This window comes from Ursus maritimus, unplaced genomic scaffold (genome assembly GCF_017311325.1).
Source record: "Ursus maritimus isolate PB19 unplaced genomic scaffold, ASM1731132v1 scaffold_6, whole genome shotgun sequence".
NCBI lineage: Eukaryota > Metazoa > Chordata > Mammalia > Carnivora > Ursidae > Ursus > Ursus maritimus.
The window spans coordinates 52199033-52213439 of NW_024426774.1; the positions used below are offsets into that span (position 1 = coordinate 52199033).

General features: G+C 36.8%; 1 protein-coding gene across 1 annotated transcript in view; it reads left to right on the forward strand.

Annotated features, from left to right (window-relative positions):
• PPP3R1 (protein phosphatase 3 regulatory subunit B, alpha) overlaps positions 1-14407 on the forward strand; it is a 69157-nt gene that overhangs the window by 22608 nt on the left and 32142 nt on the right. The window contains exon 2 of the mRNA XM_040623396.1: positions 10228-10267. Within this exon, the coding sequence (XP_040479330.1) occupies positions 10228-10267 (40 nt within the window). The remainder of the gene's footprint in view (positions 1-10227; positions 10268-14407) is intronic.

Genomic DNA, 14407 nt, shown 5'->3' on the forward strand with positions numbered 1-14407 from the left:
ATAGATTGACAAACCTGGCAAAACTGGGAGGATTACAAGAAGAAACAAATTATCAGGAATGATGTGTAGAGAATCACCATAGACCCATCAAACATGGAAAAGATAATATGGAGATACAATGAACAGCTCATACATAATTTTGACAACTTTGATGTAATGGACCAGTTCCTTGAAAAATACATACTACCACCCTTCACCCAATCTGAAATAGATAATTTGAATAGGCCCCATTACCTTGATACCCCCCCCCAAAAACAGTACAAAAACTATCAAATTTCTCATATCAGTGTAATGCAAAAATTTTAAGAAAATAGTAAAAAGAGTTAAGCAGTATGGGAAAAAAAATTGAATACCATTACCAAATATGTCTCACTGCAGGGATTCACAGCTGGTTCACTCTTTGAAATTCAATATAAACAATCCTCTGTATTAACAGCTAAAGAAAAACCACATTATCACATAAATTGATGGAAAAAGGCATTTAATTAAAATTCAGGACCCATTGGTAGTTTCTTTAAAAAAATAAAAATATATAGGAGGAACTAACTCAGTTGGGTAAGGAATATCTATAAAAACTGATAGGTGACATTATACTTAATGGCAAAGACTGAATGCTTTTCCTATAAGATCATTAAGGTAATGATCTGCTCTCACCACTCTTTCAACATAGTGATGGAAGTTCTACCCCTTGGAATAAGGCGAGAAAAAAAAACCTCCCTATTTGGCAGGGGATGCGGAGGGAGAGGGAGAAGCAGGCTCCCCTCTGAGCAGGGAACCTGTTGTGGGGGGCTTGAACCAGGACCCTGGGATCATGCATGACCTGAGCCAAAGGCAGATGCTTAACTGTCTGAGCCACCCAGGTGCCCTTGCCTTTTCTTTTCTCATACTGATTGTTGTGCTGTCCTACAAAAAAACAAAATACAAAGTTAAGTGTACTCTATTTAGGAAACTTTTGTCTCCGGGACCAACAGTATGCTTTGCTTTAAGGAGTTTCTTGACATTCCATCCCTGTGTNNTCTTTCCCTTTCTCCCTCCCTCCCCTTCTATGTTTAAATATGTCTAGCATCTTCATAAGTAGTAAAACAAACAAACAAACAATACAGCTGGAAGGACCCCTTGAAATCATCTAGTCAACCTTTCTTATTTCCTGTATGGAGAAGTCAGTGTCTAGAGGTAGGGGTACTTGTGAACTCAGCTTTATACAGAGACTTGTCCTCCAAAGTCTACTTCTGTCCTTTGATCTTTTCACTTCCTTTCACCCAGATTTACCCATCCACAGTTTCACATCTTGTTTTATACTTCCGAGAGTAGGGATTTCTGTCCTAGAACAGTTATTAAGATGGTCAGTGATTTTACTGTAGAAATTGATTTCCTTATGAAAATTAACATTAACTGTGGGAAGTTGGCAAACTTTGTCTTTCAGCAGATGAAGACATTTGGATTCTAACTTTTTTTTCAAGTCCATATTATTTGGTATTTTTAAAGGTTACCTTTTATGATTATCAGTTTTGATATACATTAAATCAGGAGGAACAGGAATATAATTTCTAAAGAAATTTTCTGGCAAAGAAATGAAAGTATTTTTGGAGCTCTTTTATCTCGTTTTGTTTAGAGTTACTTTGATCTTGAAAGGTCTGGATGTGAGAGAATAAAAATAAATTTTATAAATGCATACTATAAAGTTTAGGCTATTTTCAAAGGGCCTGCTGTCAGAATATGTAGACATTTATCTTTAGGAGACATTAAGAGGTAACAACATTGTCTTATTTGGTTATAGGCTCTTCTTGGGAACTATAAATGTTACTTACGTATTAGAGTACTGCTTGCTTATTTAAAGTGTATAGAGATCCAGATGCTTAATAGATACTCATGAAAAGTGAGCATTAAGGAAAGCAGAAATCTAAAGTTCTTTATCGAATCTTTTTTTTTTTTAATTTATTTATTCAACAGAGAGAGAGAGAGACAGCCAGCGAGAGAGGGAACACAAGCAGGGGGAGTGGGAGAGGAAGAAGCAGGCTCATAGCGGAGGAGCCTGATGTGGGACTCGATCCCATAACACCGGGATCACGCCCTGAGCCGAAGGCAGACGCTCAACCGCTGTGCCACCCAGGCGCCCCCTTTATCGAATCTCTTAATATGTCCTTAATCTCAGTATATTGTGTAATACATTGATGCTTAACATGCCACTTAAACCAAGTTCCTTAAGGCTATCTGGATTTTTACATGCACCTATAAAATACTTCCTTGCATAAATTTAGGACAATGTTAAATCTGGCGAGGGATATCAAAAGATAATAAAACAGTTACTGCCTTCATGGAATTTAAGATCTGAGGAGTGGATTAAGTAAAGAATGAAAAAATTATAAGGATCAAGATTACTGTAAGTTTCTGGTTTCTCAGGATATTGTAAAATTAATCTAAAAAATACGTAATTTGCTACCTTGAAATGAGTATGTGGGTTATAAAAACAAAAGTCCATATACTTGAATTGTGAATAATAGTATGACAGGAAATTTATTATTTTAAAGAAATTGATGAGATATTTCAAATAAAAAAAAGGGATTTATGAAGCAGTTCCATTTTATTTGAGACTCCTGCTGCTGGCTGTCTCTATCTCTGTCAAATAAATAAATAAAATCTTAAAAAAAATAAAATGAAAATAAGCTTTAAGGGCACCTGGGTTGCGCAGTTAGTTGGGCGTCCAACTCTTGGTTTCGGCTCAGGTTGTGATCTCATGAGCTGTGAGATTAAGCCCTGTGTGGGGCTCCACACTCAGTGGGGAATCTGCTTGAGATTCTCTCTCTCTCTCTCTCTCTCTCTCTCTCTCCCTCCCTCTCTCCCTCTCCCCCCACCTGATTGTGCATGCATGTACGCATGCTCTCACACAAATTGAAAAAAAAATCAGCTTTATTGAGGTGTAACTTACATATAATAAAATTAACCAATTTTAAGTGTATAGTTAATGTGTCTTGACAAATGTATAGTTTTGTAAGCACCACCGCAATCAAGATGTGTAGAACATTTCTGTCACCCTAAAATGTTACTGGTACCCCTTTTCATTGACCCTCTTAACCCTTGGCAAGCCCTGATCTTTTGGTAACTCTAGTTTGCCTCTTCTAGTACTTATAAGTGGAATCATGCAGCGTGTAACCTTTTGTATCTGGCCTCTTTCACTTACTGCTTTTGAGATTCATTTCTGTTGTTGGGTGTATCAGTTGTCTTTTCCTTGAGTAGTACTCCATTGTCTGGATATATACCACAGTTTATCCATTTGACAGTTGATGGACATTTAGATTGTTTCTTATTTGGGCTGTTAACAGAGTTTCTGTGGACATATGTGTACAAATCTTTGCATGGACATGTTTTCATTTCTGGATGTTCTATTAAACTTACTATTAAGAATCCGTCAAACTCTTCCAAAATGGCTATGTCATTTGGGGTTCACACCAGCAACGTATAAAAATTTCATTTGCTCCATATCTTCACCAACACGTTATGTCAACATTTTTACTTTTAGCCACATATACTATATGTCTGCGTGTTAATTTCTGTTGCTGTGTTACAAATTACCTCTAATTTAGTGGCTTAAAACAGCACATAGTTATTTCTGTAAGTCAGAAGTTCAAATGGGGTCTCTCTTGAGGGAATCAAAAGACTGAAATCCAGGTGTTGGCCAGAGTGAGCTCTTGTCTGGAGGTTTTGGGGGAGAATCTGTTCCCAGGCTCGTTTAGGTTGTTGGCCAAATTCAGTTTCTTGCTGTTGTAGGCTTGAGATCTCTGTTTCCTTGTTCACTGCCAGCTGGAGCCTACACTCAGCCCTTAGAAGCTGCCTGCACTCAGTGGCATGTGGTGCGCTCCCTAATCTTGAATTCTTCTCATGGGTTGAATCTCTGACTTCCCCTCTTTGCTTTTAAAAGGCGCTTATGATTAGAACAGACCCACCCTAATAATGTTATCCTGAGGTCAGCTGATGTGGAACCTTAATTACGGTGCAAAATCCTGTTGAGCCGGTACCTAGATTCGTATTTGAATAACTGGTAACAGATGTTTGTGTACCTAGGACTGGGAGTTTCAGAGGGGGCAGTCTTAGAATCTGCCCAGCACATAACGCTTTGTTCTACATTTTCAGCAACATTTGATATGTCAGTTTTTAAATTGTAGGCATATATATACTAGTTGCAAGTATTGTGGTATCTAATTGTAGTTTTAATTTGCATTTTGCTGATGTCTAATGATGTGAAGTATCTTTTCATCTTATTTGCTGTGTCTGTATCTTTTGTTATAAAATATCTACTCAAGTGTTTTGTCTTTTCCTTTTTTTAATGTTGATACTCATTTGTTTTAGCATCATTTGTTGTTTTTTTTCCCTATTGAACTACCTGGACACCTTTGTCAAAAACACTGAACTTTGTGTATGTGTGCTTTACATTTTATCTGCTGCATTGATCTTTATGTCTAGTCTTACACCAGGATCACTCTGTTAACAACTCTGGCTTTATAATAATTCTTTAAGTCAGGTAGTGTAACTCCTTCAACATTGTTCCTTCTTTTTCAGATTGTGTGGCTACTGAGTTAGAGCTATATGGAAATGCATTTGGTTTTTGTATACACCTGGTATTGGGCGACTTTGCTTCATTAATTTATTAGTTCTGATAGTCTTGTAGTTTGTTTAGCATTTATGTTCATACATAGTCATGTTATCTGCAAGTAAAGGCAGTTTAACTTCCTCTTTCCAATCTGTATGCTATGCCTTTTATTTCTTCTCTCTTGCCTGATTGCGCTGGTGCAGATATCTTATCTTGTTCCTGATCTGAGGGAGAAGGCCTTTAGTCTTTCACCACGTTAAGTATGACGTTAGCTCTAGGTTTTTTGTAGATAGCCTTTATAGATTGAGGAAGAACCTTTGCTTGCTGGATTGTGGTTCTTATTTTCGTGAGTAGGTGTTGAAATTTGTCAGATGCTTTTATTGTATTTTTTGAGATGATCGTATGTTTTTTCTTTTTTAGTCAGTTAGTGTAGTGAATCACATTGATTTGGAATATTAAACCAACCTTACATTGCTGGGATAGGTCCTCAGTTGGTCATGAAATTTTATTTTTTTAAAATTTGATTCTGGATTTGCTCAAATGTTACAGCTTTTTGCATCCATTGTCATGAAGTATGGGCATACAGTTTTCTTTTTTGTAATGCTACTGTCTGATTTTGGTATGAGGGTAGTATTGGCCTCATTGACTGAGTTAAGAACTATATTCCTTTCCCCTCTGCTTTCTGAAAGAATTTGTGTAGGGTTGGTATGTTTTTTACTTCGAATATATGATCAAATCAACCAGTGAAGCCATCCAGGTCTGTAGTTTTCTTTCTAGGAAAGTTTTAAACTCAAATTCAGTGTATTGTAACAGCTGTAGAGGTGTTCAGCTTTTCTCTTTTATCTTGAGTCTGTCTTGTCATGTACTGTCTTACAAGAAACTTGTCCATTCATCTGAATTATAAAATTTGTTTTTATAACTTTGTTTAGAAAATTCCTTTATTTTTCTTTTGATGTCCATAGAATTTGTGTTGATTTGCCTGGGGTTTTACTTATTGACCTTTTCAAAAAATGGGTTTTTGTCTTTATTGATTTTTCTTCTGTTTATCTACTTCTATTTTATTAATTTCTCAGTTTTTTCCTTGTTTTTTCTTGCTTTAGGTTTAACTTACTCTTTTTCTAGCTTTTTACTTGGGGAACAGATCATTGTGTTTTGGACCTTCTCTTGTAACAGCATTTTCCTCAAAAACACTGCTTAACCTGTATCCCGTCAATTCTGATAGGTTCTGTTTTCATTTTATTCAAATATTTTCTGATTTCTCTTGTCATTTCCTCTGTGACTCATGGGTTATTATTTAGAATTGTGCTTTGTTTCCAGATTTGAATATTCCCAAATACCTTTCTAGTTTAATTACATCCTAATGAGAGGATATATTCCGTATGATTTTAGACCTTTCGAGTTTATTGAGACTTTTTAAGGCTCAGAATAATGTCTCTGTGATTGTTCCACGTGCATTGGAAAAGAATATTCTGCTGGTTTAGGACATGTTGGTTGATAGCATGTTGTTGATTTTTTGTTGTTGTTCTTGTTTTCTATTACTTACTGTGAAGGAAATATTAAAATCTCCAAAATGATTGTTTGCCTTTCCCTTCTTTAAGTGTTTGATTTCATTTATCTTGAAACTGTGTTCCTGTGTGTGTGTTTGTAGACCTAATTATAGTGTGGTGGTGGTAGTTCCTCACATATCCACCAATTTCTGGACATCAGCTGGACATCCTATAATTCAGCTCAATTCTGACACCATCTACCTAGAGATAGCATCAGATTCCAGTGAAGGGTGAAGGGCTCACCTAGCTCTAACCTCTTTTTAAAGTAGGCTTCTTGTAGATAGCATACGGTTGTATCTTCTTTTTTTCAATATTTATTTTAGAGAGAGAGACCTCCTGCGTGCGTGTGTGAGCAAGGGGCAGGGGCAGAGGGAGCGGGAGAGAGAAGCAGACTTCCTACTGAGCGGGGATCCTGACGTGGGGCTCAGTCCCAGGACCCCGAGATTGTGACCTGAGCCAAAATCAAGAGTTGGATGCTCAACCAGTTGAGCCATCCAGGCGCCCCTACAGTTGCATCTTTTTAACTGTAGTTGTTAAAGTGATAAACTTAACATCGTATCCTTCTCAGAATGTTTGGATTTAAATCCGCCATCCTGCTATTTTACTTCAAATTTTTTCCACATTTGGTATTTGTTTCTTTTTTTCCTATTTATCTGCCTCCTTTTGGATTGAGTATTCTTTATGATACCATTTTATTTATCTTTTTATTAGAAAGTGATTGCTCTAGGGTTTATAATATACATTTTTAACATTATGCTCTACTTTCAAGTAACATTATAATGTTTCCCTCATAGTGTATGATCTTGACAACATACATCATTTTTCTGTCTTACATTTGTGCTGCTCTTGTCATACATTTTACTTCTGTAGTACACGTTACACACCCCAGAATACATTTTTATTATGTTTGTGTTAGTTATATTTTAAAGACAATTAAAAATGAGAAAAAAGTGTTTTCTATTTACATAACATGTTTACCATTTCTGGTGATCTTCATATCTTGGTCTAGATCCAAATTTCCATTTATTATAATTTTTCTTTTGCCCAAAGAATTTTCTTGTGACATTTCTTATAGTGCATGTGTATTGGAGCTTAATTCTTTTAGTTTTTGGTTATCTGGGGAAAGCATTTTGCCTTAATATTTGAAAGATATTTTTGCTGGGCACAAGATTAGACAGGTTGAGGTTGAAGTAATCTTTTGGATATATGGGTTGTAAGTTAGGAAGACAGATGAGGCATTCATTGTTAGTGGATAAGCACCGAAGGGCTCCAGCTGGCCTGGTCCTTGGGTTTTGTGGATGCTGGCTAGCTGGGAATGATATAGATAGAGGATGGATGGTATCATTTATGAAGAATTGATAACATTATAAAGGTCAGTGGGTTGAAGAAACAAGGACCTAGTTTCAGAGTTCTCCCTGAAATACTATATAACCTTTTTGCCCTCAAGTTTTATTTATTTACTTAAGTAATCTCTACACCCATTGTAGGGCTTGAACTCAGGACCCTGAGATCAAGAGTCACATGTTTTACTGATTGAACCAGCAGGGTGCCCTGTGCCCTCATTTTTAAGACAATTATAATCATTATTGTCAAAAAAACCCAAACCAAAACAAACCAAACAGAAACACCCAACCCAACTCAGAATGACAATCCAAAGTATTATTGTATTCTTTTGAGAGCCTCTCAAGAAACATACTTATTCTTGGGGTAGAGTGAGATTTTTTTTTTTAATGTATTTTAAGGGGCGCCTGGGTGGCTTAGTCGTTTAAGCGTCTACCTTGGCTCAGGTCATGATCCTGGGGTCCTGGGATTGGACCCGCACTGGGCTCTCTGCGTGGCAGGGAGCCTGCTTCTCCCTTTCCCTCTCCCTCTGCCTGCCGCTCCCCCTGCTGGTGCTTGCTCGCTTGCTCTCTGTCAAATAAATAGATAAAATCTTAAAAAATAAAAAATAATTTTAAAAAGTGTATTTTAAGAATTTAGGCATGAAATATGTGAGGCGGTAAAAGATAATCATGGTAAGAATCTTGACTCAAGTAAGGGGCGGAATAAGCAAGAACTCCATCTCTGGTCATTACTATCCAGTTTTATTAATTTTTGCTATTTCTTCTATTTTAATATATATTTGAAATTTAAAGTAGCCTAGAATTAACCAGTTCTGGAAAATTGCAGTTATCTGCTATAATTTTCAAGGGAAAGACTAATTATTGGTGACATAAGAATTGACGATGCTAATTTACTGGTAACCTTTGTTAAACCTCAAATTTACATAGTATAAGATACTTTTAGGAGTTTAAAAGCTAATGAGCCAGATTAAAATGTTTTTTTCAGGCTGTAATCAAAAATTTCTTAGGCTCTTTTAAGTATAGTCATATGTTAATCCTATTGTACACATTGCTAGATGGGGTCAAGATTAGGTAAATGGAATGAACATAGGATGCATGCTATTCTGATTTTATCACTAAATTTTAAAAGCTCAATTTACATTATTTTAGATTCTGTAGACTTTTTTTTTTTTTTTTAAGATTTTATGTATTTATTTTAGAGATGGGAGTGGGGAGTAGCAGGGAGAGAGGGACAAGGAGACTCTACATTGAGCCGGATGCAGGGCTTGACTCCACAACCCTGAGGTCATGACCTGAGCTGAAATCAAGATTTGGATGCTTAACCGATTGAGCCACCCAGGTGCCCCTAAATTCTGTAGACTTTTTAAAAGATCTTCGTGATTTTTACCTCATGTGAGTCTGTTGTACTTGGAGTTTTTACCGTTTTAGATTTAGAACTACTCCTGGTTTTATTACTAATCAAATGGTGTGATCATCCACCAGGTACTTGACCTCCCTGGGCTCAGTTCATTAAGAATTATTAAATGTAGGCTTTGGGCCAGGTCTGTAGTTTTTCTAGAGCTCTTTTTTCCTTAAATAGATTCAAATGGAATCCTGTATAGAAAACAGATGGGTTGTTTTATATATTTTATAAATCAGGAATTCGGATAAATTATATCAATGTGGAGTTTATACATAAAATAAAACTTCTCAAGAAAAAAACTTGAATTGGCCTATCAGTGATGAGGTCGGGGAATATACGTGAGGTTCAGTGGGGTGGAGTCCGGAGCCGACGACCAGGAGAGAATTCTTGAGGCGTCTTTGGTGCAAAATTGGTGGTTTATTAAAACACGGGGACAGGACCCGTGGGCAGAAAGAGCTGCTGCTCCGGGTTGTGAGGGGTGGCTGATTATATACTATGGGGTTGGGGGAAGGTAAGGAAAAAGGGAGGTTGAGAAAGGTCTTTCATATGTTAAAGAAGACTTAACAGGATACCGGAGGCCTTGCCATTGTCAAGTTAAGGTTGTTTACCCCTCTAGTAAGGCATTAACATGAAGATAGTTGGGAACTTCATGGAGGCTGCAGATTATAAGGACATTTAATTGTATCTACATTCCCTTCCGGAAGCTAGGTTATTGGTAGAAATGCTTTGTTGTTGTAAACTGCTAAGACTTTCGTAAACTGAGGGAGACTTAAGTCTTGCAGGATTGTGGTATCTATAGGTTAACTATTTCTTTGTCCTTTAGGGCAGCCAGGAGTGCCTGAGGAATGTCAGGTACATCCCATGGTTGGGGGGGGGGTTACGGGGTGTCAGTTTCTGCTTTGTCCTCAGCTTGCCTTCTGTTCCCTCATCATCAGCGCAGTTATAAATGTTTTTGGTTTTTTCTTTTTAAAGAGCTTTACAGTCTCAGGAAACTCTTCATTTAAATAGAGGTGGCAGGAGAAGCTTTTTCTGAGCTCTGTCCCAAATTGAATTCAGTTAGAGCCTTGATAGTCTCCAGTGTGTTACAATCTGGTATACGACATATTTAGGGCATTAAAAATATTTAAAATAAATTTTACTCAAATGTTTGTGTAAGTCACATGGCTCAGGCCTGTTTGATTCAAGAGCTCTTTCTGTCATATTGTATAATTTTTTTCATATCAAAAAACTGTAATTTAGCTACTTTGGTTTTTTACTTATTTCCCTATGTTTTGTGACTCAAAGTATTTAACCTTTTAAAGAAATTTGTGCCAATTTTGTGACTAATTATTATTTATTTCTTTTCTCCAGGGAAATGAGGCAAGTTATCCTTTGGAAATGTGCTCACACTGTAAGTCAGATATTCTTGTTATCAAGAATTTCTTTATTTACACATACCTATGTATGTATATAAATCGTACCCCTCTATATATCTTTCTGTGGATAGCAAAGTTAGTCCTTAACTATTTAAAGTGGGTAATGAATTTGACTTAAAGTCTTTTTAAGTTATCAGAGTAGGGAAGTTTTTTTTAATAGAGTTGCTCTATATTATCTGCACTATGCTGTAGTTACAAATCAACCCTCGAATCTCAGTGGAGCAACCCAACAGAAGTCTTTCAGATGAACAGAGTTTCAAGTAAACAGCTGATTTATTTATCCTTTGGTAACAAAAAATGTTTGTTGAAGGCAAAACTTCCATAGACCAAGTAGCTATTGCAAAATATGTTTCTCAGGGGAATGAAGAGTGTAAAAAGTGTGGTTGGTCTGGTTATTTCTGACTGTACTGGAGAACATAAGGAAAGAAAATGACAGTTTTAGAAATTCTTGATTTAAGGATCAGTCAGAGGACCAGGGAGATTAAATAAAAATCATAAAGTCTCTTGTGTGGAAGGGCTATGATTGGGTAAGGGAGAGATCTTTAGAATTGGAGTAGGGACCTTTGATAAATTTAGATGCCATCATGAGATCCCAGAATCCCTAAACCATTCTGAATCTTCCTTGCCCTTTCTGTCCCTGTTTGATGCAGCTGGTTCTTCCTTGTTCGGAGACATCTTACCTTGCAATGAAGTGTCACTTCCTTTGTGTCTTGCTAAAACCATTTTCCCAGTTGCTCTTTATGTTTCGTTGGTCTCCTTTCTTTTCCCAAAACGCGTGTCCGTTTCATTCTCCTCAGCATCTTTGCTTGCTTATGAGCTCTGGGTAGAATGCTGTTCTGTCAGCTCTTTATTTGACTGACTTTGTTGTTATTCGGGTGTCAGCATAAATATCACCTGTTGGGAGATGTTCTCTCTCTCTCTGCTGCTTAGATTTCTCTCTATCATGAATAGTAAGTACCCTGTTTATTTTCTTTATAGCCGTTATAATAAGCTGAAATTATTATTTTATCTTACATTTTGTGACTTCTGTAATTAAAAAAAATTTTTAAATGGTCATGCTCTAAGACCAGTTACCTGTAATTCTGCCATCCCAACTCCTGTTTACATTTTATTTCACTCTTTCCTCCCAGGCTTTTTAAAATGAATTTCTTGTGTAATTATGATCATATGTAGGTGTATGTATGTTTCTATTTTAAACATGGGGATAAATTGTTACATCAGCATATTGATCAAAGCCAAACCTAATTATGACTTATTTGGCTTATTGGCTTATTTCCCTATGTTTTGGTAAACATAGGGGTTGGTAAACTACTGCCTGCCGTTAGTTTCTGTTAATAAATTTTTGTTGGAATACAGCTGTGCCCATTTGCTTACATAGTGCCTGTGGCTGTTTTCATGTGACAGTGGCAGAATTGAATAGTTGTAACAGAGACCATATGGGACACAAAGCTAAAATATTTACTACCTAGCTCGTTACAGAAAAAGTATACTGAACCCTGTTACAGACTGTTGTGGTCTTCTGGATTGGAGAACTGTCACTTCTGTCAGTGTCTGACCTACCTCTGAAATATGATCAAGATGAGAGTAGTTCCATACTGGTGCCCGGGTGTTAATCTAGATCTATAATTCTTGTCTCTGGCGCAGTTACTGTGTCAGTTGCTTTAGAATTGAAAGGATTCTGCTCAAAATCGTGCCTTGCCACTTAGTGTTTAGTTTGAACATGTGACACAATTATTTCTCCAGTTGCTAGTGGGCAAAAAGGAGGTCTGGAAATCTGTAATTAGCTGGGCTTCAGACTGCAAATAGAGTTGGGATTGGCTGTTGGGATTACAACAGGAAAGAGGTCTTAGAAAGTTAGTTTTTGTTTCTTTGCCAAGGAAAGAGGTCCCTAAGGGTACGCATATCCAGAATGGCAAAGGCCATTCTGTTTTTAAAAAATGGGTGGTAAGTATCTGAAGTAGATTTCATACACTCTTAAAGCTGCCCCTTTCAGTTTTATCATCAGAACTCAGTCTTCTTTCTGAGGACTTCATTTATGCTTCTTTGAAGCTGTTGAGCCTTGTCACTAAAGATCTGTACTTGTCAGTGATTGTTCAACCAGCTATGAATCTTATCTGGATTTTTCTGTTCCCTCTTTGGTTCACTATAATAAAATGTGCTTTTATCAATTTTATACACGATTTGGATGCATTTCCCCAAAGTGAACCTGTCCACATTAAAACCACTACTTTGCCCCTCCCCACATGTTGCAGTAAACTTTTTTTTGCTCGTTTAAGACACCTCTTCACTATTGGAAGAGCTTATTGTTGTCTGTGAATAGCTACTATTATAGATAAGATGTTAAAACTAATCCTTGAGGCACTTCACTATTTATACTTCCCTGTTCAGGTAAAATGATGTCATGCCTTCTCTTCCCTCCAAGACGCACCTCAATTCTATGTTCTTACTGAGGCCTTATGTAATTGTCTTTGCCTTGAGTGGTCTTCTTAACTCTTCAAGTAGTTTCTGTTTTGTTGTTTTAGTATTTGAAAGCGTGCTTTTTAAAAAGGTAAGAAGAATCTAAATTATATCCTGTAAGGTATTGTCTTTGGCTCTGTGATAAACAGATAAGCACCCACAAAGTGCTTACAGCCTGGCTATGGGGAGAAATTATTACAGTACAAGTAAACCATTATGAGAAATAAAAACAAAGGGTCTAAGGAGGGACAATTACTTTTGGTTAAGGACATTAAGAAAAACTTCATGGAGGGGCGCCTGGGTGACTCAGTCAGTTAAGCATCTAACTCTTTCCACTCAGGTCATGATCTCAGGGTCCTGATAGTGAGATCAAGCCCTTTGCCTGGCTCCGTTCTGGGTGTGGAACCTGCTTAAGATTCTCTCTCTCCCTCTCTCTTTCAAAAAAAAAAGAAAAGAAAAGAAAACAAAACTTCGTGGAAGGGGTGATGCTTGAAAATGGCTTTGAAAACTGAATAAGATTTGAATGCTAATTAATTCTTTACCTGTCTGGTCCATTTGTTGTGGGTTTTTTTCCCCCAAATCTCCTTAAATTCCATCCAGTTCTTCAACATTCTATCCAAATCCCCTACATAATCCTTCCAGTACTCTGCTTTTAATTAGTGCTTTCTCTCCTGATTCTTAAGAAAACTGGAAACATTTTGTGTTAGCCTTCACATGCCTCCACTTGCACCTTCCACCCCTGCCTGCTGATTTTCCCAGTCCCATTCATACTTCACGAACTCCTTCCGTCAGTGTCAGAATTTGTGTTATAGCTCTCTATTCAGGGTCAGCCTCTTGTGCTTTTAACTTCATCTCTAGGACCTTATTTTGTTTCTCTGTTTTTGTCCTGTGTCTTCTATGTCTTCAGCCTCTTCATCTCTCTTCAGTTTACACATATAACCACCTATGCTGTGATTCTGATCCTGCACGTACCTTTCACTTTTTCTCATGCTTGAGCTTCTCAAAAAAAAGAGCATATATAGTTATCTCTGTTTCCTTATTTCTGCTAATTTCTTGGTCTGCTAGCATTCTGGCTTTCATCTCTTACTACTGTAATGAAGCTGTTACTCTTAAGGTCACCTTCAGTTTATTGACACATTGCCTCTTTGCCAAATCAGGCAGGATTCAGAAAACCTGTAAAGTCATTTGTGCTGCTTGGGGAAATTGGAGCACGATTATTTAATATCAAGGAGTTAATTATTAATTTATTAATATTTTTTTCAAGTAATATTGTGATGTTTTAAAAAGAATTATTTTAGAGAGAAATACTGGTCAATTACAAGGAAATGGTATGTCTGGGATTTGGTATAAAATAATTGAAATGGGTGTGTAAATAAAATAAGATTTCTCATGTGTTAATTGAAGCTGGTTGAAGCTGGATGATAGGTATATGGAATTCATTAAACTATTTGATTCATTAAACTATTGTATGTGTCTGAAATTTTCCATTACTAACAGGTTTTTTTTAATGAATGGGAAAAAGGAGAGGGAAATAACTAAGAATAGTATCAAGGATAAATACTTGATTTGTAGCTAAGTACGGCACGCAACACAGCAAGCTTTAATAATGACAGGAGGCTGTTTAAGGACATTCTCACCAATAAAGGAGTTAAGGCACT